Source organism: Ambystoma mexicanum, chromosome 3p (genome assembly GCF_040938575.1).
Source record: "Ambystoma mexicanum isolate Mex_15411 chromosome 3p, UKY_AmexF1_1, whole genome shotgun sequence".
Classification (NCBI taxonomy): domain Eukaryota; kingdom Metazoa; phylum Chordata; class Amphibia; order Caudata; family Ambystomatidae; genus Ambystoma; species Ambystoma mexicanum.
This window is the reverse complement of record NC_090925.1, coordinates 166,692,652-166,718,703: the sequence shown is the minus strand read 5'-3', so window position 1 is coordinate 166,718,703 and position 26,052 is coordinate 166,692,652. Positions and strand designations below refer to the sequence as shown.

Here is a 26,052-nt window from a genome sequence, read left to right as displayed (position 1 = left end):
TGGGGATGTGGCCGGCAGGGGTGTTGCTAGTTCTGGAAAAGACCTGGGGCTACGCTGATGTCGGTACTGTCGGGACTGGGGGCTAGCTAGCCTTTTGGCTGTAGCTCCTGAGATTCTATCCGGGGCTACAACCAAAAGACCAGGGGCTATAGCCCCCTTAGCCCCTCCCTAGCAACGCCTCTGGTGGCCGGCAGGACTTGGAAGCTGCAGTCAAACACGTTACACACTGCGCCTAAGCCACCTTTTTATATCTTTCTCTACATTGTGAGGCCTTTTTTGAAAATGTCATTTTGTTTTATAGAGACAACAAAACATCCTCTTGACATGCGGGTATAAAGCTAATTGTTGAAGCGCACAATCTTGATTTATATCCCGGATTAGCCTCTTCCTCTTGACAGATGAGTGTGGGATACTGGGCAAATCAGTTTAGTAATATGTGCCTCCATTTCGTTGTCTGCAAAAGTTAGAAGCGCTCACAGCCATACTAATGTCCAGTATTAAAGTACTGCGTGAAAATATATGGGCATTAATGTTTACCTTTTTGATCCGTTCACTGCACACAAGTGTGTGTTTTTGTGTGGACAGCGTCTTTTTTTATTACATTAAGTAATGCTCGGATTACTTACCGATACTCTTCATTACTCCTAGTCCTACTCTTCCTCGTCACAGTACTTACCTCATGAGGTATACCAAAGCAGCAACAGGGATAAGGTTCCAATGAGACACAGAGCCAAAAACAATGCAGCAAAACACACACCCACAATGACTCTTAATTCACATCCCCACAAACAAAACTCCAACCCCGAAGGAACCAACCCCCGAGGGGGAGAAACTCAACCCATAGCGGTTGATGAAAGTGCTTAGACCAGCCCAGGCGGCAGCCCTACAAATCTCTTGCATAGAAACCCTCCTTGCATCGGTCCAGGAAGCCGCCAAACCCCTGGTGGACCGCCCCTGAACATGCGCAGGCACAGGCAGGCCAGAAGCCAGACCACAACACGGGACCACCGGCAAATGATAACCACAGCTGCCCTACGCCCAGCCCCAGCCGGGCCAAAAGTAATCAGAAGACTATCAGATTGGCGGAAAAGAGCAAACCTAGCCAAATACTCCAACACTGCCCGCCGGACATGAATGTTATGCCAAGCCATCTCCTCTGGCATTTTCAGATCATGAAAGAAGGCAGGGAGAACCAGATACTGAAAGGTGACAAAACCGAGAAACAACTTTAGGGAGAAACTTCGGATCACACCTCAGCACCACCGAGTCCGGCAGCACCCTCAGGAAAGGAGGGTGACATAATAGAGCCCCAATCTCCCCAAGTCTATGGGCGGAAGCGATGGCAATAAGAAAGGCAGTCTTCAGTGTAAGATGTTTGATATCAATCTCGGAAATGGGCTCAAAAGGAGGCCCTTGAAGGAACCGTAAAACAAGAGGGAGATCCCAAGGGGGAAGCCCTTTATAAGTACAAGGACGGGAAGAAGAAAAACCCTGGAGCAACTTCCCCACCGACACCCCCCCATCCAAGTGACCATCAGAGTCCCCCAAAAGGAATTTAATGGAGGCCCACTGAGAGCGAAGCGTGGAAAAACTGCCAGGCCCTTGTCAAACCCCTCCTGGAGGAATTGAAGGATAGCGGGGAGGCCAGAATGCAGGGGAGGGATCCCAGACCGCCCATACCAGTCTCGGAAATGGCCCCAATGCCTGTTGTACACCTTCAGAGTGGAGGGTCTAAGAGCATCCATTATGGACTCAACTACAGGACCTGAGAACCCCTGAGATATCAGCCTAGACTGAGCAATAGCCACACTGCCCATTGCATCCGGCAGACTTCCGTCTGCAGATCCCCTTGAAGGGGACATGGCCACTTCGAAACCAGCCAAGGTTCCTGGGACCGAAGCACCAACAGAGAGGGGAACCAACTCTGGCGGGATCAGAACGGAGCTAACAACAACACAGTCACCCTGGACACTCTGACGTGCCAAACCACCCGGGGAAGAAGGGGAATAGGTGGAAAGGCATAAAGGTAACCCCAAGGCCATGATAGCGGTTAGGGAGTTGGTAGAAAATAGAGAACTGTGTATTATGAACACATACGCCCCCAACCAAGACACAGTGGCCCATTTTAAAACACTACACAGTAAAATCAGGCCCTATATGGGAGGCGCGGTCATGTGGACGGGGATTTCAACTGCATGCTGGACCCTAAAATTGATAGGTCAGACACAAAACTAGCCAGGCCCACCCCTGCAGCAAGGATACTACTAGCCCTGCTGGGAGATTTCGGGATGGTGGACATATGGAGGCAACAGCACCCCACCGACAGGCACTACTCACACTACACCGCCCCACACGCCCTGTACACTAGATTGGACTACATGTTTGCCATGCCGGGACTAGCTTGGGAAATGGTAAATTCTGAATACAAAGCATGAATACTATCGGACCACTCCCCCTGGCCCTGGCGTGGAGACACCAGCCCCCTAGAGCTAGAATTCCAACTTGGAAGCTCAGAGCAGAGGCCCTGGAGGATCCAATATTCCGTGAGGATCTAAGGGAGGAGATAACTGGATACTTTGAAAACAACACGGGTAGCGTAGACTCGGAGGGAACCTTTGGGAAGTTGTCAAAATGGTGGTCAGAGGCGCTGCCATATCTAAATCAAAGGGGCTCCAAGGAGGCATAGAGCGAGAGTTACAGGAGACAGAGAAGAAAATTGAAGAAATCATGACAAAGGGGGCACTTCGCAAGAAGACGCCAAACAGGCAAGTCAGTTACAATAGACTTACGAAGGGCTGGAAGAGGTTATGCAAACTGAACTACAAAAAATACACTGAAAGGCAATATGCGGGGGGAGACAGACCCGGGAGTCTCCTAGCGTGGCTATACAAGACGGAGACACCGAGATTAGCCATTAGGGAGATAACAGGGAGGAGGGTCAGATCTGGAACACCCAGGAGGCGTGAACGAGGGATTTCTCAGATTCTACAAACGCCTCTATGCAGACACAGGCGGAATGACAGAGCAGGAGCCCCAAGACACTAGAAGACATTGGTCTGCCCAAATTGAACGAAGAAGACAGAGAGGACCTAGATACCCCAATTACCATAGAGGAATTAGAGGCAGTGGTAGTCCAGTTGCCCACTTGTAAGGCCCTGGGGTCAGACGGGCTCCCCAGCGAATTCTACAAAACATATAAGCAAGAGGTTCTCCCCCCGCTGCTGGCAATGCTCAACGAGGCCTTCGAGAGAGGAAGGCTGCCAGAATCCCTTAGGGAGGCGGTGATTATTCCTCTCCTGAAACCCGACAAGCCGGACACGGAGTGTGGGTCGTACCGACCCCTCTCCATGCTTAATCAAGATAGCAAAATCCTCACTGCGGTGCTGGCGAATGGACTGAAGAGGGTAATAAACAAACTTATACACCCTGACCAAACCGGATACGTCCCAGGCAGAAGCATATCTGATAACCACAGGAGGCTCCACTATGTCATGAACAGGCGGGAGACGACCCAGGGGAATTAGCAATAGTCTCACTAGACACGGTAAAGGCTTTTGATTCGGTGAGGTGGCCATAGATGATGGCTGCCTTAAAGGAATATGGGATGGGACCCGGGTATATGCGATGGGTAAAGATGGTCTATAGTGCCCCAACAGTTAGGGTCAAGACGGGAGCAATAATTTATGACAAATGGCAACTCAGTAGGGGAACAAGACAGGGATGCCCATGGTCTCCAATGTTATATATCCTGGTGCTGGAACCGCTAGCAATCTATTTAAGACAGCAGTACGAAGGAATAGGGGTTCACACTAAGGGAGGACCACACCTAATATCACTGTATGCGGACGATATGTTGTTGTACTTGCGGTACCCAGAGGAGAACCTGCACTATATCCTAGAGGTGATGGAGCGCTATGCGACATTGTCGGCCATTGCAGTAAACCCCAAAAAGTCATGCATGTTTCCCCTGGGCAGGTACAGAGGAGTCCCGCAGGAGAGCCTGCCAGTCCTAGAAATAGCCTGGCAGACCAGCACATTTAAATATCTGGCAATCAACATATATCACAAGGTCCTGGATGAGCATAAACATAATACGGAGGAGGTGGTGGAGGGCATCAAGAACAGCATGGGTTACTGGGCGAAGCTTCCCCTGGCCATGGTAGGGAGGACAGCCTTGCTCAAGATGGTAGTCCTGCCCAGACTACTGCACTTCTTCACAAACTTCCCCTGAGTGCCGCCCAAACGCTTCTTTACCAAACTCCAGAGCTTATGTAGAGGCTTCCTGTGGTACAACTCCAGAAATAGAGTAGCCCTGTGGAAACTACAGAATACGTATGACAAGGGGGGAATAAACCTGCCGAACTTTGAAATATACTGCTTGGCAGGGCAGCTACAGTATGTAGTAAGATGGCTGTCGGAAGATGAGACGGCGGAAACAAGATTGTTGGGACAGGAATGCGACCTCTACTTCCTGAAAGAAATAATATGGCTGCCCAGACCAGAGTTGCACGGTAGATCGAGGCTATTGCAACTGGGCTGGGAAACATGGCGCAGGGCATGTCGGGCCGTGGGTAGCCCGGCCCCATACTCCTCGCAGGCGCCTCTGGTGGCGCTAAGTGGGGCAGATGAACAACTAAGGGATCCGCAAACACTGGGAGGAGGTGGGCCTGGCGACCCTGGGAGACATATGGCAGGAGGGGAGGCCACAGGACTTCCAGACGCTAATGGACAAAATGGGGCTGCACCCGGGGCAACATATCACCTACACTAGAATAATTAAACAGGCAAAGGAGAGGTGGTCCGAAATATCACTAGCTGAACCGCCGGACGCCATCATAGAAACAATGTACGATGCCTCGGAGGGAGGGCACAAAGTATCCCAGATCTACAAACTGATAATGTAATGTCCAGAGTGGGAACAGAGCTACTCCAATTGAGGCGAGACTGGGAGGAGGAGGCAGGGACACCAGTGAAGGACGGGCAATGGGATAGGGCCCAAAGATACCACATAAAGGTGTCTAGGAACGCGAGACTGCAGCAGATCCAACTATATGTCACCCACAGAGCGTACATGACCCCCCAAAGGATCGCTAGATTCGGGGGCACCGAAGTACAAAAATGCCCCAAATGCAGGGAGGTGGAGGCTGGAATGATTCACATGTTCTGGGCGTGCCCAGAGGTTGGGAAATTCTGGGAGGAAGTCAGGCTGCGTCCGTCTGATAAAGCAATTAAACTAGACGTGGAATCAGTGTGGGCGTGCATGTTGGGGGGGTTCACTAGACCACGCAAACTGAAACATGTCAGAAAGCTCAGAGATTTGGTCTACATCCTGGCGAAGCGAACGATAGCCATGGGCTGGGAATCAGCCCACAGATCCAGGGTAGAGGCATGGTGGAATGACCTCTTAAAATAGGTAGACACTGAGACAATGGCATGGCATGAGGTGGCTAACAGGGGGAAGGATGGGGAAGCGGGCCTTCTGATTGCCTGGAGACAAATGGTAGCCACATTGTCAGGATCCTCACATAAGGATTCAAGTGAATATGACACGTCCGAGAACAATGAAGGTGACTTGCCCCAGAGAAGGTAATCCAAGAATTAAGGTGCAAGCCCGAGTTAAAGGGGGGGCGGGGGAGGACAGCATTGTTGATGGTTAAATGTTTTGTATGTGTTTTGTAAAAAGAAAAACCAATAAAAATTGTTTTTAAAAAAAAGGAAACCCCAAGGCCACTGTACAGAGAGGGCATCCACCCCCTAAACGCCCTCGGCCTGAAACCGAGATCAGAAGAGGGGAACTTTTGCTGAGGCCAGGGATGCAAACAGGTCTAGAACAGGGGACCCGAATCTGACACAGATCTCTGCAAAGACCTGGGCCGACAGGACCAGTTCCGCAGAGGAGGGAAACCGGCGTCTGAGAAGATCTGCTCGAACATTGTCCACCCGCCCTTATATGTGAGGCCACCAGAGACACCGGATGCGATTCCCCACAGGTGCCTGTCAGAGCTGCAAGAGCATTCAAGTAGTGGCTAGAACCCCTTTGGCGTTTGACATATGCCAAGGCCGTTGTATTGTCCATTCGGACCAAAACCGCCCGACTTTTCAGCAACCCCTCGAAGTACACCAGAGCTCGAAGAATGGCACACAACTCTCGCCAATTGGGTGATTGATGGCTCTCCCCAGATCACACAACCGTTGAGCTGAGAGGACCCCCAATGTAGACCCCCCAACCCATTCCGCTGGTGTCGGTAGTATGAGAGGCCACAGGAGGAGGGACCATGGACACCTCAGCCTGTAGATTTGGAACCCCCAGCCACCACAGCAGGGAGACCCGCAGCGCTGGGGACACTGAAATTAAAGCTTTGAAAGCTGAGACATCGGGAGCCAGTGGGAGAGAAGATAAGACACCAGGGGACGTAACTGAAATGGGCCCAAGGAACTAGAAAACACGCAAGACGCCATGTGCCCCGTAACTTCAGCAACAGGTGAGCCGAGACATACTGCTTTCTGAGAACCCTGCCCAGAACAGCCAGCAAGCGACGGACCCTCTCTAGGGACAGGAACACCCGCTCCATCCCGGTGCAAACCAGTGCCCCAATGAAAACTAGATCCTGAGAAGGCTCCAGCTGAGACTTCCGCCAGTTCACCAGCAAACCCCAGTCCCGCAATGCCTGGCAGACTAAAGGGAGATGAGGCAGGACAGCCAGCTGACAGGACACCTCGACCAACCAATCGTTCAGGTAGGGGAAAAAACCGCACTCCCTGCAGATGCGAATGCACCACCAGGGGAGCCACCAGCATGGAGAACACTCCGGGAGCCGATCGCACCCCGGTCGGGAGCATTCAGAACCAAAAATGCTGTGGTCTCATCCAATCCCCCCTGCACAACATCCAGAGAACATTCCGCAAAGCATCCACGTTGAAGTGTTCCGTCCGGATGAAGTAGTGCAGGGACTCGAAACCCATAAGCAGCTGACACATCCTAGAAGGCATAGGGACCAGGAACACCCAGGAGTAGAAAACTTGACCCTGAACAGGGAGAGGAACGGGCATGACGGTAACCCACAACACCAATTTAGAGAGAACGGATCCCATGGCCAACTACTTGGTCCTTGAGCTGGGACCAAAGTACAGGAACGGCAACTGATAACCCCCCCGGAAGGAGGCCAATACCCAGGAAGCCGAACCCCACTGGTCCCATACACCTCTGAGAAGATAGAGACAAGGAGCCAGGCAAAACCGCCAGTCACTGCACTTGCACCAGAGGAAAATCCCAGGACGTTGAAGCAGGCCTGCGCCGCAATATAACAGCATGCTTGTCAGCCCACAAAAAGATCAGACCTATCAAAAGGAAGATACAGGACAGCCCGGTAGACCATGGCCCCCTCAGCCGACATAGAGGAGCCACCAGGCTGGCGTCAATGGGCAAAGTACTGTCACAAAGCGGGGCGATGCAATCAATGCAATCCATCCGTATAGCAGACACCAAAGGCAACCCCATACCTGGGGTATGCCTTTACCGGAAACTCACAGAAGGGACAACCCACTCCACTGGCACCAGGGGCTCTGAGAACCCCTTTTAAGCACAGACATGTGCCACAATCTGCCATATTACTTCCACACGTCTGAGAGGAGGCATGAAAGCAACACGTCAGCACAGGAGGACCTAGGCCCTAAAAAAAGAGACACTGGGAACCCCCTGCATGGCCGTTACTTCCATGACGCATTAGCAGTTTCCATAATTCCATGCCGGACAAGGGAAAAAAAAAACAATCTCCTTTGTCCGTCCCCCGCGCAGCTCAGGGGAAGAGGACAGGATAAGGTGCCTGCGTCCATGACTAGCACAGACACAACCACACCACTAACTCGCCACCTGAATACACAGCACATGACTGAGAGGTGGCTTGAGCCCTACATCAAGCAGCTGGCAGCCCCATGCTCCACCTGTCAAGCTAATGGGTACCCCTCCAGAAAGCACCAACCAAGACCAAGTCCAATAACAAAATAATCCCCTAGTCAACGCTGCATCAAACAGGAGGCATGTTGTCACATGGCCCCAAAGACAGAAGAATCAGGGCACAAACATGCACAAAGCCCCCAACTCCTTACTGCATCCTGGGCCCTACAGGACCCAGGCCGCAATGTCCTTGCGCCAGCCTACAACCTTGCAAAACAAAACCGGGCGAGGCACCAGCCTCCGTAAGGCACACCAAGGAGCAGGCATGAAGGGAACGCCACGATGGCCATAACAGCAGGAGAGGGTGAAAACAGCAAGCACATAGCCCCCCCCCCTCTCCTTACCTTCCCCTGGGCCCAGCAGGACCCGGGGCAAAATGCCCACACTGCGGTCCGGAGCCCAGCAAATAACCGAGCAAGGCAATCCCGCTCATCCGGGACCCCAAACCCCACAGGGGGCCCAAGAGCAGCGCAGCACCCGAGGTAGCAGAAGGCCCTGCCACACAGCCCCCCCCCCAGGGGGCCAGCGATCGGTGCGCCCCGGTGCCCCACACCGTGAAGAAAAAGTCCAACCTGCCGGAGGCAGGAAAAATTCAACTGAGTGACGTGGATGTGGGGGAGGAGTTATAGTGATTTAAAGAAATAGAAGAAGGTCTTGTGTCGGAGGCAGGGGCCTCATGAGGTAAGTACTGTGACGAGGAAGAGTGGACGTGGAGGTAATGCTGGGGATTTTAACTAGCCTTGCCCTGCCCCTCATTTCTATATTCACGACAACTGGAAATTTGCATGTATTGTGCTGAAACTTTTCACTGGAGAGAGGAATCTTTTCCCCATCTTGGGTTGGTGCCTTTTTTTTGGTATCCTGTCTTTTTTTTTGATGTGTCGCGCAATTAAGTATTTTTCCCTTTATGTGTGCTTGGGTAATGTTCATGTCTGAGGTGGTTTCAGTCATTCGCTCTTGTCATAAGATTGGGGATAGCTCTGTGGGTTACGTACCTGCTACAGGTCTATTTTTGAACTGAAGAATCGCAGACCTTTATTGCTGCACTCATTCGTGTATGCTTTTAAAATGGATACAATGAGTAGAATTCAGTTGGTATAGTACCAATACGTGTTACTTACTGCGGTTTGAAGTTGTGACAATAAACTCTCAATGACTCATCCATTGGTAGCGTTTCTGCCCATCGGTTTATCCACTCCGTTTACTCTAAAGTAGGTCGTTATCTTCTGCTTTGTATTCCCGAGTCATGAATGATGTCTGTAATAATGTAGAACAACAGGTAAGTTAATGATACGTTTATTCTTCAAGCCCGAACACCGTAAACACCATCTCCTCCAGCTCCTTCCATTCAAAACCCAACTGCCCCCCCGAGCGTGGAACACATCAACATTCTATGCTTTAGAACCTTTAGACAAGGGCTCGCGGAAGCACGAGCAACTACTACACATCTCCCCTTGTAAACCTCACAATTGACGATTCATTAAATATGAACATAAAATAAGGTCATTGGGAAGTAAGGAAGAAACAGTAATATGCAGTAAGAGATATATGTAAAAGATTGCTATTTATCTACAGTCCAAAATTAATCATCTGCAAATTCTAAAACAAAATCCTTATACTTTGCCGGAATCTTCTTTATTCTGGTCGGGCGATCATTCACCCTGTTGGAGGCTTCCGCTAAGGCAGAGTCCTCACCTAGTCTCCTTCCGTGTGGAACCAAGACCGAATAATCTGACACAAACACTGAAGATTCCTCTGCAACCCTTGTTTCCACACCAGTCAGGCCAAGAGCACTTTTATCAGAATCACACTCAGAAGATTCATCCACCCCTTTTGCACAAGGTGCTCCATCTAATGGCGCAATATCATCACTTCCCAAGGCAGGCACCTCCATACTTCCATGCCCCACCCGAGTAGCCTGCCCGTGAACAGTCACAGCCCTATCACTCTGTAACGGAACCACACTCTCAGACGCACACTCTGGACCAATTCCAACCGTAGCACCGCCTCCCTCACAACACTGGTCCTTAGTATCCGCCAGCTTTCCCTTAACAAGGACCACCCTCCTCAAACTCCATCTGGTACCATCTTGCAGTTTAACATATCCATGACCTACTTTGGTCACAACACATGGCTTCATAAACTTGAATAAACACTTTGCTACAAATCTTGGATTTTTCACCACTACAAGATCACCTACTTGCACACGCAAGGGTTTCTTTTTGGCAAGCTGAGATTCCCAAAAACGGGATTGTTTAATGCGCACCTTGTCAAGAACTTCCTGCATGTTGATGCAACTTTGTACACCACCCCCAAGAGCGGCCACCCGGAGTTTAGATCCTGGTTTTCTACCCCTCATTAATTCAAACTGAGACACACCAGTAAATGATGAAGGGGTAACTCTATAAGCCTTTAGGGCCTCAGTCACTACACTGCACCATGGCAAACCATTTGCCAAGGCCAACTGAACCGCCCCTTTCACAAACCGGTTCATCCGCTCAACTAATCCATTGGCCTCTGGATTGTACAAAGCCACCCTATGGTGACGAATTCCTAGTTTGGAGAAAAACTCTTACATGGCGACTGACACAAATTGGGGACCATTATCGGTGACTACTCCAGCAGGAACCCCCTCCCTGTCAAACACTGCTGACAAGAAGTCAATCACCTTTTCAGTGGTGATCGAAGACAAAGCCGTGGCCTCCACCCACCTAGATGTATAATCAACTAACACTACAAAATATCTGAAACCTCCACCCAAAGTGTCCATAGGACCCATAATGTCTACGGCCACCTTTGACCACACGTCTTGCGGCACTTCCACAGGCTGTATGGGTTGGGGCGACGTTGTTCTACTCTTATCACTGACAGAACAAGCCACACAATCCTTAACTACTTTCTCAACCTCCTCATCCATCTTGGGCCACCAATACCCTTCTCTTAGCCTTCTTTTCGTCATAGATCTACCGATGTGCCCTTCATGAGCCAATTCCACCAACTTGGCTTTAAGAGATTCAGGTGGTATTAACCTGGTACCCCTGGCAATGCCCCACGGACCCACAGACAGCTCAGACCATACTTGTCCGAACGATTTGTCCAATACCTCCATGCCAGCACCGGTAGTGAGAGCAGCCTTGATGTTGTTCAACACGGGGTCCATTGCACACTCTCTACCCCATTCCTGCTCATTGACGGCCGGAAACACCTTGGCCACCAACACATATTCATCACTCGTCATAGCCTGTGTTGAGTTTTCCACACTTACATCATGGCGGGGAAAACGAGAGAGACCATCTGCAACCATATTTTTAGTGCCAGGTAAATACTCCACCTTGAAATTATACTCACTCATGTCTGCCATCCAGCGCATCACTCTAGAGGATGCCTGGAACAAACCCTTAGATGTCAATACATGCACTAGGGGTTTATGATCGGTGCGTTAAGTGTATTCTACTCCCCACAAGAATGTTCTAAAATGTTTGGATGCCCAGATAGCAGCCAAGGCCTCCCTCTCTATGACAGCATATCTACGTTCTGCCTCACTTAGAACCCTAGACGCAAAAGCAATGGGGCGGTACGTTCCATCAAAACACTGTTCAAGAACCGCCCCTACCCCATACTCACTAGCATCCACTGTCAAAACCGTCTTCCTAGATGGAGAAAAGGAAGCTAACGATGGAGCCTGGTCCACTTGAGCCTTCAAGCCTTCAAATTCAAGTTGACACGACTCTGACCACTCAAAACGTACGCCCTTTTTGAGCAACGCTCTCATGGCCACTGTCTTGTCGGAGTACGTGGGAATAAACCTGCTATAATATTCAGCCAATCCCAAAAACGACCGTAATTGGTCTTTACTGGTGGGCGGAGATACTTCACATAACGCCTTCACCAATTCAGCCTTGGGATGTATCCCCTTGGCATCTAGTGTGTGTCCTAAATAAGTCACACTCTCCACCCCTATCTTACACTTACTTAGTTTGACCGTCAGACCACTCTTCTCCAAAATGCCCAAAACTCGTAGAATCCTCTCATTGTGTTCCTCACGTGACCTGCCCCACACCAAGATATCGTCCTGGAAATACTCCACACCTTCCACTCCACAAAACAACTTTTGCATCACTCGCTGAAAAACAGCGGAGGCAGACGCCAAACCAAATGGCATATGCCGGAAACGAAAAGCTCCAAATGGCGTAATGAACGAAGTAAGAGGTCTTGATTCGGTGTGTAAATCCACCTGGTGATAGGCAGAGGACAAATCTAATGTGGAGAAACAAGATGCCCCTCCTACAAGTGAAAGCATTTCATTTCGTTTATATTTGGTAAGGGATGCCTGTCTATCCAGATGCTTGAATTTAAATCTCTTAGATCAACGCACATCCTCATACCACCATCGGATTTACGTGCCAATACAACCGGGGCTAACCACTCTGAAGATTCTACCTCCTCTATTACCCCAGCTTCCATCAGCTTTTTAAGTTCTGTCTGGAGACTTTCACGTGCCATGATGGGTACACGCCTAACTCTGTGCACAACAGGAACAGCACTCCTCTTGAGCACGATCTTGTGTGAGAAACCCCGCAGCTTGCCCAGGACAGAGGAGAAAACTGACGGAAACCTCTCTTGGAGAGTATCGGCTGTGCACGCGCTCCCTTCACTCAAACCACCTTCTCTTCCCTTGCTCACACACAAAACAGGGACAGCTTTGCCAGGGCGAACCTCCATCTCCAGGGCAGCCTGCTCATCCCACCCAATAACTGGATCACCCTTACAAGCTATATACAGCTTTCCTCTGGTTTTCCGGCCATGAAACTCAATATCAACCCACTCATATCCCAATACTTTAATCGGAACACGGCCATACGCACAAGGATTGATATCAGACGGATTCAAACTTGACACCTCCTTATGGAACTTAGATTCATACATCTCAGGGGAAATCATAGTATAAGGAGAACCCGTGTCAACCAACACACTGAGGGGAACTCCATTCACATTAAGGGTGGCCCACGCACTTTTTTTCGACGGTCCCACACTCAACAGCGCACCTTCTTTTGGAAGCACATCTGCCTTGACAGAGGGACTAACATATCCTACAACCGTTACATTACTATCGTCTTCTTCAGGGTCCACCATCCGCACTACTTCCTTCTGTGGAATAGTCTTACACATCCGGGCAAAATGTCCTCTTCCCTTGCATTTTCTGCACACAACGGCAGAAGCAGGACACTCCCTAGCTCCGGCAACATGACCCCTCCAACCACATTTCTTGCAGAAATCTCTGCTATTCGGCGTCATTCTTTGATCCTTGTCCCTGGCCCGATTTTCTTCATTCTTGCGTGGCTGCACCAAATGTACAATTTCCGCCTTTTCCGTCACTTCCTTGACGCTCTTCCTTGACTCCTCCAGGGCACGGGCTATTTCTATCACTTTCTCCAACGGAGGATCCTTCTCTGTCCATAATCTCTCCCTCACTTTTGAGTCACTAGTCCTCATCATGATCTGGTCACAAATGTATTCTTCCGCCATGCCCGTGAACTTACACGTAGAAATGAGAGTTCGCAGTGCCGTCACGTATGAATCAATGTTCTCGCCAGGACCTTGTGCCCTTGAGAAGAAATGATACCTCTCAAGCACAATGTTAGCTCTTTTTCCAAAGCGTGTCTCAAGCTTCTTAAGAGCAGTCTCAATGCCAAAACCACTGCCTGCCCCCCTTCTCCATCTCCTTCGCCTGAAGACTCAGCCAAAACATCCTGGCCCGGAAGGTGCCTGAACACCCTCAAACCCTCCGTACCAAGGCAATTGAGTAGAGTCGCTTCCTTGTCATCATCAGACATTCTGGAACCACCTGACGCTCTCAGGTATACTTTGAAAGTGTCCACCCAAAGCTCCCATGCAATGGGGGGCTCCCCCGGATTGGGGAGGAAGGCTGGGGGAGGGCGAGCATTGCTGTGCTGCATGGTCACTGGAACTGACATAGCCACTGACTGAGGTCAATGCGATGAAACAGGTGAAAATCTCTGCGCACTTCCTTGAATAACAATGTGCGATAATGTACACCTTGTCCTACACGGCAGACTAGTAATGAAATACTCCACACCAAACCCTTTTGGCAGAAATACGTAGAATGGGTTACACAATATGGTCAAACAGGCATGTTCTGGTCACTTCCCTCCTCTTTGACAATTGTGGTTAACAGAAACTTGCAGTTCCTTTAACGGCCGCACACAAGGAGTTAATCTTCCTCTCCTTGCAGTTCAATCAGTGCCGACACACCCACCAATGAATGGAAGCCTCCGGCTCCCTTCCTCATGTAGTGGGCGGAGCCGAACAGCGTGACTTCCGTGGACTCTCAGCGCCTTCCCGGCTATGAAGAGCGCAGGGCTGTGCCCCCTCCCAGGGTCCACCTCTCACCTGCTCTGGTCTTCACTCCCTTTTCACTGCACGGCGTAAGCCGCACCCTCCCTCAAGCCGCGCTCGACCTCTTCCGGGAGCGCGGCTCGGCAGGATCCTCTGCGTCGGAACAGTGGCCGCTCAGCCGTATGCACGGCTGCACTCCCTGCCGTGTGCCGCGCTCGACCTCCTCCGGGAGCGCGGCTCGGCCGGTAGTTGAAAGTAAAGGTAGTGCTGGCCCAGCTGACGCAAATCATGCCGGGGGCCGCGCTCGACCACGTCCGGGAGCGCAGCCCGGAAAACAGCTGAGGCACCTGATGATGAATACGGCTTGGCAAGGCGCGTGGGTCAGGCTTGAAGATCCTCGTCGCCAGTGTAATAATGTAGAACAACAGGTAAGTTAATGATACGTTTATTCTTCAAGCCCGAACACCGTAAACACCATCTCCTCCAGCTCCTTCCATTCAAAACCCAACTGCCCCCCCGAGCGTGGAACACATCAACATTCTATGCTTTAGAACCTTTAGACAAGGGCTCGCGGAAGCACGAGCAACTACTACAATGTCCTTGGCCCTTGTGCCTGTCGGGTGATCTTGCACAACAAGCAATATTCTTAGCAGAAGTTTGGACTATTTCAAAACAATGGTCATGTTTTTAAAAAAGTTTTCCTTTAAATTGTGAGTGGTAGAATTGGGTGTTGCTAGGTCTGGAAAAGATCCGGGGCTACACTAATGTCGCGATTGTCGGGACTCGGGGTAGCTAGTCTTTTGGTTGTAGACCCTGAGACTCTATCCGGGGCTACAACCAAAAGACCCGGGGCTATAGCCTCCTAAACCCCCACTAGAAACGCCAGAGTAGAAACAAGACACTGTTAATTCACACACACGGCCCCCGTGCTTCCAGTGATCAGGGATTTCTACCACATTTAAAGCCTAAGCAGTGGAGTTTAGTATGCACATTTCTACTGGGGAATGCCAATGTTTTCACCAAATTGGCCTCATTAATAGTTTGGCAGTGCTGTAAAAGTTGTGTTAACACAATTACTATCAAGAGTTTCAGCTCTGAAACCCCTTGAGAACTCCTGGTTGTGTATAGAGGAAATGTCCTCCATACTAGTGCTAATCCTGCATGCAGTAGCATGGCATATGCCCAGGGACTCCAAAATGGGAAATAAACGAAGGGTCCGCATGACTGTAAATCCTGTGCACCTTTCCCCTTACTGCATGTTGTACCAAATAAGCACTAATATGTGGGATCATATTCTCCTTCCTTCTCATTCTCTTGCACACCCACACACCTTATCACATCCTCCTTTAAAACTTTGCACCCTCCTCCTTGCATCCTGGTGCCTATAAATGTAAAATGCAAATAACCTCAGTAAACGCCAAAACTATTGCCATTGCCAATGTTTGTTAAGTTGGCATCCAGGCATTGTCTGGGAAAAGATGCATAAATGGTTTCATCGAGAACCGAAGGTGACGAGAAAGAGGGACGTGGGGCTTAACGCCTGTGTAAACTGTCACAGATAATACTGTCACACCTCGCGCATGGTGCACAGCGTGCTGAGTTGACGGGTCCCAGCACAGAATAAAAGGTGTCGTTTACCACATAACTTCATTTTCGCATTAACATAAGGTAGGTATCCCAGAGCTGAAGCTGGCTGTTGACAGTACCCAGGCTGCTGAGCCTGGCTCAGCCACTGGGAGGCAGGAGACGCCTGGAGATCCCGCCCACCACGGCTCGTGCTGAAGGTCACTTCTGCCTGAGCGCTTCCGAGGCTGCACTTCCTGCCCCCAGAGGCTGCAAAGACAGTGACTCCCCCCCCCCCCCCATCTATCCCAACAGCAGCAGCCATGGCCGGGGCTGGCAAGCGAGTGCTGGACTTCTTCTACGACGTGGTGTCCCCCTACTCCTGGGTGGGATTCGAGGTAAACCGCCGAAAGTGTGCGTTTACAAGTGTCCTGGAATCACGTGTATTAATGTATGCTTTTATACATGCCTCTTGAGTTTAAAGTAGTTAAAACAGGATTTTAAGGGGTGGTGGTGGAAGTGGTGTCTTTTTCTTTGAAAGAGCATGGTAGGAAGATGGCTGTTTTGGTTAATGCACCCACTGCAGAGAGTCTTGGATGTAATGGGAGAGGAACTCATTTCATCCTCCAGACAGCTGTGAAAAAGAAAACGGTGCGCTCAGAAGGAATGCCCCCATGGTGTGTGTGCGTGATAGGCTGTTTGTTGTGGGTGGTGGTGACTTTTAGCTGAGTAACAAAAACAGTACAAACTTGGTACAGCAACAACGCTGCACAACTCAAGCGAACCTCGTTGCGAAGTCCAACCTGCATTTTAGCAGAAACGACCGAAGTACAATTACGAAACTGGTGCATTTCAACAGCACATTCAAGTAAGGACACCATTTCCAAGTCATTAAGACTCGGAAAGGGTTGGAACTCATTAAATATATACCCACAGACTGTCGGCTTTGAGGAAGCTGGTAAAACCTAAATTGATTGTCCTTTTGTAAGAGTTTTTTTTTCGCAGGTAAGGAAGCAGTGGGATTTCGCCAGCTCCTGGTAATATACGCGGTAAGCATTCATTCACTCCTTCTCTCATTTCCCTCTGACCAGAGAGAGGCAGGCCTGTAGTGTTGTTTTGCCTTCTGGAAACTAAGTTACACTCGCAGCGCCCTGTATAAAGAAGTAGTTCTTGAAAGCCCCAGCATAAAGCGTTTGGCCTACTGGAGGCATATAAATCCCTCCCAACCCTCACCTTTTCCTCTGTTTTCTGTCTCCATTTTGGAGGCTTCGCAAGGAGCTGGTGCAGGGCAGTTGCGTAGCCCGTCTGAGTATTAAAGGAGAAGTTTGCTCAAATATTTTATTGTCCCGATCGTGAATGTATTTTTAAACATATTGTAATCGATCTTAACATTTTTTTTCCTGTGCATCTTACCTTCGTTTTCTTCACTTTTACACAAATGCGATAAGAACGGGTTGGGAGCGACCATCTTGTGCTAAACTTATCCGTTGATGCATCGTCCTAAATTCAAGTACCCTCGTGACACTAAATCCTATCACCTACCCTTTAAGCTGACATCACTAGACCAAAAGAAATGCTTCATCTGCCCTCCACCACACCCCCCAACTCAATCCCTATCCAAATACCAAGCCAGAGGAGTCAGATGGCGAGCTGAAGACCCCTGTTCCTCCCATTCCCTCCACCCGCCCGCCCACTATCGTCATGCCCGCACCCCGGCCCCTCCAACTAATGGCATACTCAGCTTCCCTGGCACACCCAGCCCCGCCACCACCCCCTCCCCCTTCCTCTCAACTCCCCCAAACATCCTCCTCCGACCCACTCCTTCCCCTCTCTAAAAACTGCACGTCTCGTCCTTGCAAGAACAGTAGCCGCATCAGTTTCACTCTCCGACCCCCCCCTCCTACCATCTCTCACACTCCAACTGCAACAAAAAACCCTGAAAAGAAAACGTACCTGGTCTCCCTCAATCTCTCATTACTCCTCGCCACTCATGTCTCGATCCACCACCTCAATCTCCCAATCTCGATCATCACCCCTCTCCCTTGATTTCTCACCAAACACAACTGGAATTCCTAACCCCGATACCCCACCTTCGAGTCCCTTGACCCAAATCCAACCAACCTCGCACACACCCGTCCAACCTCACCCGCCCCCCACAACCACCACCTCGACCGCCTGCCTACTCTTCCCATCAACCACCCCCCCTCTCACACCCCCCAGTTTCTAATCTTTCCTCTCACCCCCCTCCACCCACCACCCCTCCGACCCGTTCCCCCACTCTTCCCATCCTCCACCTCTACAACCTCCACATCATCCTCCTGTACCAAGTAAGATGCATCCTTTTTAATGCCCGATCTGTAGCAAGAAACAGACACAGCATCTTCAACCTCCTCACCTCAGACAAACCAGACCTAGTCTTTATCACAGAAACCTGGTTCTCCGATGACTTTTCCCCTATCGCCAATGAAGCCTTCCCCCCGACTACTCCCTTATCCCACTCAAATGATCCTCTAGAGGAGGAGGAGTAGCAATCGCCTTCAAGTCACACTTCTCTGCCTCAATCATCGCCAGCCAACCATCCCTTCCTGCGAATCGCTTCTCGTCAAACTATGCCTCCCCCAACGTTCTCCCACAGCTTCCTAATCATCTACAGACCTCCTGGCTACGACAGACCATTCTCAAGCAACCTCTGCGATTCGATAGCCACCATCTAACTAAACCATCCAACCCTCACTCTTCTAGTAGAGTTCAATATCTTGCTCGACATCACCACCAACCCTATGATCCACTTTCTGGTCGACTGCCTAGACGCCATTAACCTCCGCACCCACATAAACGGCCAAACCCACTGTAAAGGACACACCCTTGATGCCATCATCAGCTCCCACGACCAGATACATCTAAACCCCCCCCCCCTATCATCTGGACCGATCACTTCATTGTCCCTTTAAACATTCGCTCACCCGCCCCCCGTACCCGAACCAGAACCTCCAAATCTACGCAAATGCTGGAAGAAACTGAAAATCCTACCCGACGCGCTCCTTCAGTCTCCTCCCCCTACCTCCCCATGCAATGAACACTTAACCACTGATGCTTTTGACTCATGACTCCATACCTCATTAATCCTGCTCACACCGACTTGCCAATCATCTGCTCGCCATGGCCCATTTCCAAGATTGTTTACACCAGAACTGAAGACTGCAAAACAACTATATAAATCCCTCGAACGCAAATGGCGGAAAGATAAAACCATCCTGAGCAGATCCACCTTGGCCCGGCACCATCGCCACTACAAAGCCGAAATCCGGAAAGCAAAAAAAGCCCATTACAACTCTTGAATCCTCAACTGTGAAAACCCCAGCAAGGAACTCCTCAAAATCATCTCTGAATTCACCAAACCATCATGTACCACCACCAAATCAACCCCTTTTCAGTCACTCTGTGACTCACTCTCTCTCCACTTCTACACCACTGCTTTTGAAAGAACTAATTCCCTATTCAACAAACTGGCCCTCTTGCACCCACCACACAATCCACTCGCCCTACCTGCCAACCCACTGCCTGCAACTGCAACCCAGCCGACTTTCGACTCGTTCACACCAATACCAACTGACCAATTTCTCAAACTGCTCTCTGCCTGGAAACCATCCGGCTCCCCGCTAGACCTCTGCCCAGCCTCAATCCTCAAAGAAATATTTGCAACTACCTGCTCAGGAGAATATGTGAGAACCATCATAAACGACTCCCTCTCCTCAGGAATTTTCCCGACTGATTCAAAACCGCTCATGTCAAGCCCCTCAAACGTGCCTCGACCCCAAAAACTACCGCCCCATCTTGATCGAACCGCTTACTCCCAACTAAATGCCTTTGTCGAAGCCAACAATCTCCTAGACCCCGCTCAATCAGGTTTCAGACCTCGACACGGAACCAAAACCACCCTGACCTCAATCTGGGATTACCTTAAAAACACTGCAGACTCTGCGGGATGCGCTGCACTAATCCTTCTTGACCTATCCGCCGCCTTTGACACAATCAACCACTCGATCCTCCTCCACTCCCTAGGAATCCGTGGAAACGCTCTCAAGTGGATAGCATCCTTCCTCAACAATAGTAACCAAATAACCCTCCTCTCCTCTTTTGTCTCCGCCGCCCGACCAGTCAATAACAGAGTTCCACAAGGAGCGTGCCTATCAGCCCTCCTGTTCAACCTCTATATGTCCACCCTCCCACGAATAATCCGCTTGTGCTACAATTACGCCGACGACACCCAACTAATCCTAACAGTCCTTAACTCAAAACCCAGCTGCCAGCCCAACCTCGCTGTCTGCTGGATGACCACAAACCACCTCCTTTTAAACCCCACCAAAACTGAAATCATGGTGTGTGGCAACAACAAACTTCTTCCGCACCCACTACCCTGGCCATCATCCATGGGCAATCCTCCGACATCCTCAACCTCAGTAAAAAACCTTGGATGCACTCTCGACTCTAACCTAACCCTCTCGCACCAAGTCATCAACGTCTCCAAGTCCTGCCACTACCACCTCAAAATTCTTAGCAGACTTGCCGCCGTCCAATGAATTGTAATATCAAGACTGAACTATGCGAACTCCCTCTACCTCAGAGCCCAAGCTTACCACTTCACTAAACTACAAAGAGCACAAAATGCTGCAGCCAAACTGCTACTTGCGCTTTGTCCAAGAGATCACACCTCCCCAGCTCTCAAAACTCTCCACTGGCTCCCGGTTGGACGAAGAGTGACCTTCAAAACCTTATGCATCTCTCACCGAGCAATGCATAAAACCGGACCTCAATACCTTCAGGACAAGCTAAAACCCTACCGCCCAAAGCGCACTCGAAGATCAAGCTCTGCACGCCTCCTAGTGATACCAAACGCCAACTCAGTCAGGTTAGGTGGATCATCATTCTCAGCCTTGGCCCCCACTCTGTGGAACTCGCTTCCATCCCACATTCGACTCACCGAAGACTTTGTGTCTTTCCGCAAATTACTGAAAACGTGGCTCTTCCCTTTTAAAAATCGATTTAGCATAAACAGAATAAACAAACTCAATAAACAGAAACCCAAGATTGTTGAATTAAAGACAACAATCCAGCATAGAGACCTGATCGAACAAACCGAAAACTAAAATGGCCAGTGTAAATAAAACCGAGTAGAACGGATGAAGTGGATAGGAACGGATGAAATAAAAAGAACCGATGTAGACGAAATAGAAAAGTAGATCGAACGTGTGGAAAGGACTGAGCGGATGGATAATGTGGATAAAGGAATGAAAGGGATAGAAAAGGTAAATGAATTGAGCGGAGGCAGTAGATGGACAAAACAAATGCAATGGATGGAACGGACAGTGAATTGAACGGATGGAACCGAGAGCTGGTTGGACTGAGTGTACTTGTCAGAATGAACTGATGGAATGGATGGAGCAGACAAAGCGGATAGAGCAGATTAAACAGATGGAACGGAGTGGATGTACTGACTGGAGTCGCTGGAATGGAGTGCTAGCTGGGGTGGATGCACTGGCCAAAACGGATGGAACCAACATAGCAAATGGAACAGATGAAACAGATGGAACGGAGTGGACGTACTAGTTGGAATGAATGTAACGGATGATATTGATGGAACACAAGGAATAGATGGGACAAATATAAATTGGAACAGATGGAGCAGATGGAAAAGGAAGAAATGGATGAAGTGGATGGAACGGATGGAATGGATGGATGCAGTGGATAGGACGGATGGACTAGTTGGAACGGATGGAATGGATGGGAATGGAAGGAGTGGATGGGAATGGAGGAATGGATAGAGCCGATGGAACGGATGAGTGTATGAACAGACGGAGTGGAAAGAAAAGACGGAGTAGATGGTTGGGATGGAACGGATGAGTGAATTGAACAGATGTGACAAGCAGATGCAGTGGATGAAACGGACACAAGAACTGATGGAGTTGATGGAGCAGATGGAGCATATGCAACATATGGAGCGGATGGAACAGATGGAGTGGAACAGAAGGAGTGGATGGTGTGGATGGAACTGATGGAGTGGGTGGAACACACAGATCTGATCGAATGAATAGGAGGATGAAACGGATAGAACACATTAAACAAATGGGAAGGATGAAATGAGTGTACAGAATGGATGGAGTAGATTATGTGGATGATGGGTTGAGTGGATGGAATGATGGAAGAACTAGTAGCTTAAATGGATGAAACAGACGAAATGGATGAACAGACGAAGTGGAATGAACGGACACAGTAAATAAAATGGATAGATGGAGTGCTCGATCTCAAGTGCCTTACTGATAACCACCATATCACACTACCGCGCTTACTCTCTCCTATACTCCACCACTCAACTAGAACCCAGCGATACTATGACACATTCGGTATAGCTGTTCTCATACTAACACCCGCCACATACTGCTCATCATCCTAATTAAACACAGCTAGCTGAGCACACACCGCTAGCTTAAGCGTCTCCTCAGGCCTAACGCAGCCACAAATCAGTCTGGGTGTCCTCCCTCCAGAATGAACACATATACCTGACCTCCAAACCACCACACCTACTGCTAAGAAGCAGTTGTCATGCAACTGCCACACCAGCTGCACACATATCCGGTGCACCCACGCACCTTATGACTTTCTCTCTACTGACTTGAACTACGGTTCCTGAGGGCATTCAACCTATTAGCGCTTTGAGATCATACCAATGATACATAAGGTGCTATATACATGGCAAGTAACATAACATATCTGTTTTCATGACATTTGTGGCCAGCGTAGTCAAACATGCACTGTCATTACCCACGCCTGAACGTTACTTAACGCAGAACCAGGAAGATAAACAGACATCCTCTCGCAGCGCGTACGTTTTCTTTCTTGTCCCAAATAGGATAGCAAAACATTATTTTGAGCAAACCTCAATAGTCTGCAATGTAACAAGTGCTTTCACAGGAGAATATTAAGTCCAAATGAACGATATTTTGTTCCCATACAAGTTATATCTAGTGCACATCACTTGCTTCGAATGTTGTTTATAACTTCCTCCTGGTACGTCTATTGCGCTCAACGATTGATCATTCCCTGTATTCCACATCTTGTGTGTCCTTTTTTTACACTAGAAAAACATTCTAATGACGCACATGGTGTTTGCTTGCTGAGAAGATATGGATTCTTTGCACTTTCAAGCGCAACGCTTTTGCTTCAGCACGTTGTTCGTGAACGCTCCTTATTGCTGGTACTGCCAAAGGGCAGATTGGTCCCTGTTGGTTGTCCCACAGAACGGTTATACAATAAGCACTGTTTATCGTTATCCACCAATGTTAATTGAAGAATCCATCCAACGGTAGCTGGAAACTATGGCATACGCCGAACTGTAACATATATTTGTGTAGATAAGTGTTGTAATGTACTTGATGCATTACTATGAGCTGGCATGGAATGCTGTGAGAGCTCTTGGAATGTTTAGATATGAGCCTAGCTACTGAGTTCCAACCTGGTCAGTTGAGTCTGGGTGATGGGACCCAGTGGTCTCTATTATCTCTATTTAGCTTTCTCTATGCTTAAGAGCTTATGTAACTTATTAATAAAGAACTACTAAATAACTAAAGAAGCCTACAGAAGCTACTTCGTAACATTGGCGACGAGGATTACTAAGAACCCATGCAAAGAAGCTAAGAAGAAGAAAGCTATGAAGGGGGAGCAGCAGAAGGAGAGAGACCACTGCCCTCAGCCATCCAGAAGTAAGTCCCATCACCCAGGGGCGCTGCATGTAGGGGGTCAGGAAGAGATAAGGGGGATATAAAGAAGTAAAGAAGATAAGTCCCAATATCAATAAACCCCAAAGGCAAAGCGCTAAGCACAGGCTTCACAAGCAAGAATTGGGTCTGAAGACGTAAAGAGTTGGGGGGGGGGAAAGCAGTGAGGCCCCAAAGAGGTAGAGTTGGAAAAACAGTGTTGCCCCAAGATTGGAGTGAAGCCCCTAAGAGGAAGTAGAAAGCACCCGATGTAGAACCAGCTATTAACCCCAAGTTGTGTAGAGTGAAGAAGGGGTTATTGAGCGCTATGGGACAGTGAGCTGAGGGGTGCCGCAGTAAGTCCCAGCGCTAGAAGAAAAACAGTCCCAACTTGGCACAAGTAAGCTCTAGAAGGAGCGTTTCATGGGAAAACACTACGAGATGCCAGGCCCTCAATCAAATGATGGACATGAGCGTGGATGTTCTGTGATAGGGCCAATTAGAAGCACCATGGCAGTTTAGGCGTCCTGGCACATAAGTCAGCATAGACATTGCGAAGTACGGTGTGCCGTACCTGGACAACGACCGTTGGGCCAGGAGAGCCCCGTTCGGTTCCAGGGTGATTTTGCGTCTGATGACGTCACACGGCCATGCGGGGGAGTCGGTGAAGAATTAGAATGATGACCCATTCGGTCCAAGATGGGCTTGGTGGCGCCGCCGTGCGGTCGACGGTTGCTTTGTGCGTAATGTCGCAGCGAACACCATAGTAAAGGACCCAGTGACGTGCTAGGAATGCTGAAGTGATCGGCAGACTCATTGAGAAGTAACGTTGAAGAAGAGAGTTAAAGTCCTACCTCTTAGCTAGAAACGTTGAAGTCCTTGCAGTACCAGGAAGATGGTCGGAAGGCATTGTTGACTTCGTAACAGAGCTTAAGGAAATCAAGTCAGCAAGACTTTTGGTCGGCAGTGTTCGGTGCGCAGAGTTTGGAAATTATTTTGTGTATGTGACAGAACGCTGCATTTTGTGAGCAAGATATGGAGACTTTGCCGGAAATGTCAAGTGAAGTTACCACTGAGAGCGTTTCACACGAGGGAGAAGTTCAAGCTTCAAGCAGTGCCAAAAGTTTGTGGTGGCAATAAGTGTGAAGTGTGAATCTCAGAGGAGATTCTAAGACTTTGCCATGTATCCTTTACTGTTTCATGATGTAGCATGACATTTTATTGGTTGTAAACGCGCATGAAATCTTATGTATAAACAGTTTATGGATGAAAACGTGCATGGGAATTGCACTAGACGTGTGCGTGGGAAGGAGTATGCAGGAAGTCTAATTGAAGAGATAAAGATTATCAGAGCTTAACCTATTTGAGAATTTTTTGGTTAAAGGGGCTCCTTTGGACTTCCTGAATATGCACAATTTGCGTAAGTGTACGAGTGAGTAGTAGGGTGTGGGAGTGGCTAGAGTTAACACCTTTGAGGCATTTTAGGGTACGTTGCATATAGCAACATGGACTCTTAGGAAGATAAAAATGCCCGTCTTTTGATCAATGTTTAAAGGTTGCATGGTCAAAGGATGTTTAAGAACCCATGGACGTGGAGTGTTTGTGTGTGAGTGTCAGAAAATATAGGGAGGTAGCCGCTCCAAGTGGGTGTGTGGTGTGTTCCACAAAGTGTAGGGAGTTAGCGACTCAAGTGTGTATGGATGACTGTCACCATGGTCGTCGGTGTTGTCGTCCAGATTTTATTGTAGAGTTGTATCATCTCTAAAATATGCTATATATATTACTCCAGAGTGAGTTCCATTTGCAATCTTACGCATGTATGGGGGTTGCTTTCATGGTGGTGTCATTCAAGGTGTGTGTGTGTTGGACATCTCATGTTGGGTTTACCATCGGAAAGGGAGGAGATGTGTTGTGATGCACTTGGTGCATGCTTGGTTTGTCATCGGAAAGAGAGATGAGTTGTGTTGCACTTGATGCATGCTTTGTTTGTCATCGGAAAGGGAGGAGATGTGTTGTGTACTTGATGCATTACTATGACCTGGCATGGAGTGCTGCGACCTCTTGGAATGTTTAAATATGAGCCTAGCTACTGAGTTCCAACCTGGTCAGTTGAGCCTGGGTGATGGGACCAAGTGGTCTCTATTATCTCTATGTAGCTTTCTCTATGCTTAAGAGCTTATGCAACTTAGTAATAAAGAACTACTGAATAACTAAAGAATCCTACAGAAGCTACTTCGTAACATTAACCAAATAAAATATTGTATTTTAGTAGCCGTTCTGTAATCTAATATAACAATTGACGTATAATCCAAAATAACGGATAAAACCTAATCATAAACACAAACCACACAGAATGAACACACACAACATGGGGGAGTATTTGAGACCACGACGTGCATGAAAGGTTAGCGCTGTGAAGTAGGTATA

At 49.0% G+C, this 26,052-nt stretch overlaps 1 protein-coding gene across 2 annotated transcripts in view; it reads left to right on the top strand.

Moving 5' to 3' along the window:
* The window catches only part of GSTK1 (glutathione S-transferase kappa 1), a 395,651-nt gene that overhangs the window by 101,885 nt on the left and 267,714 nt on the right, over positions 1-26,052 (top strand). Inside the window, exon 1 of one of the 2 annotated variants that reach the window (XM_069650561.1) lies at positions 15,961-16,272. The exons of the other annotated variant lie outside the window; for it this stretch is intronic. Coding sequence (XP_069506662.1) covers positions 16,198-16,272 — 75 coding nt within the window. The 5' untranslated portion in view covers positions 15,961-16,197. Of the gene's footprint in view, positions 1-15,960; positions 16,273-26,052 lie in introns of those variants that run through there. 2 annotated transcript variants of the gene reach the window in all.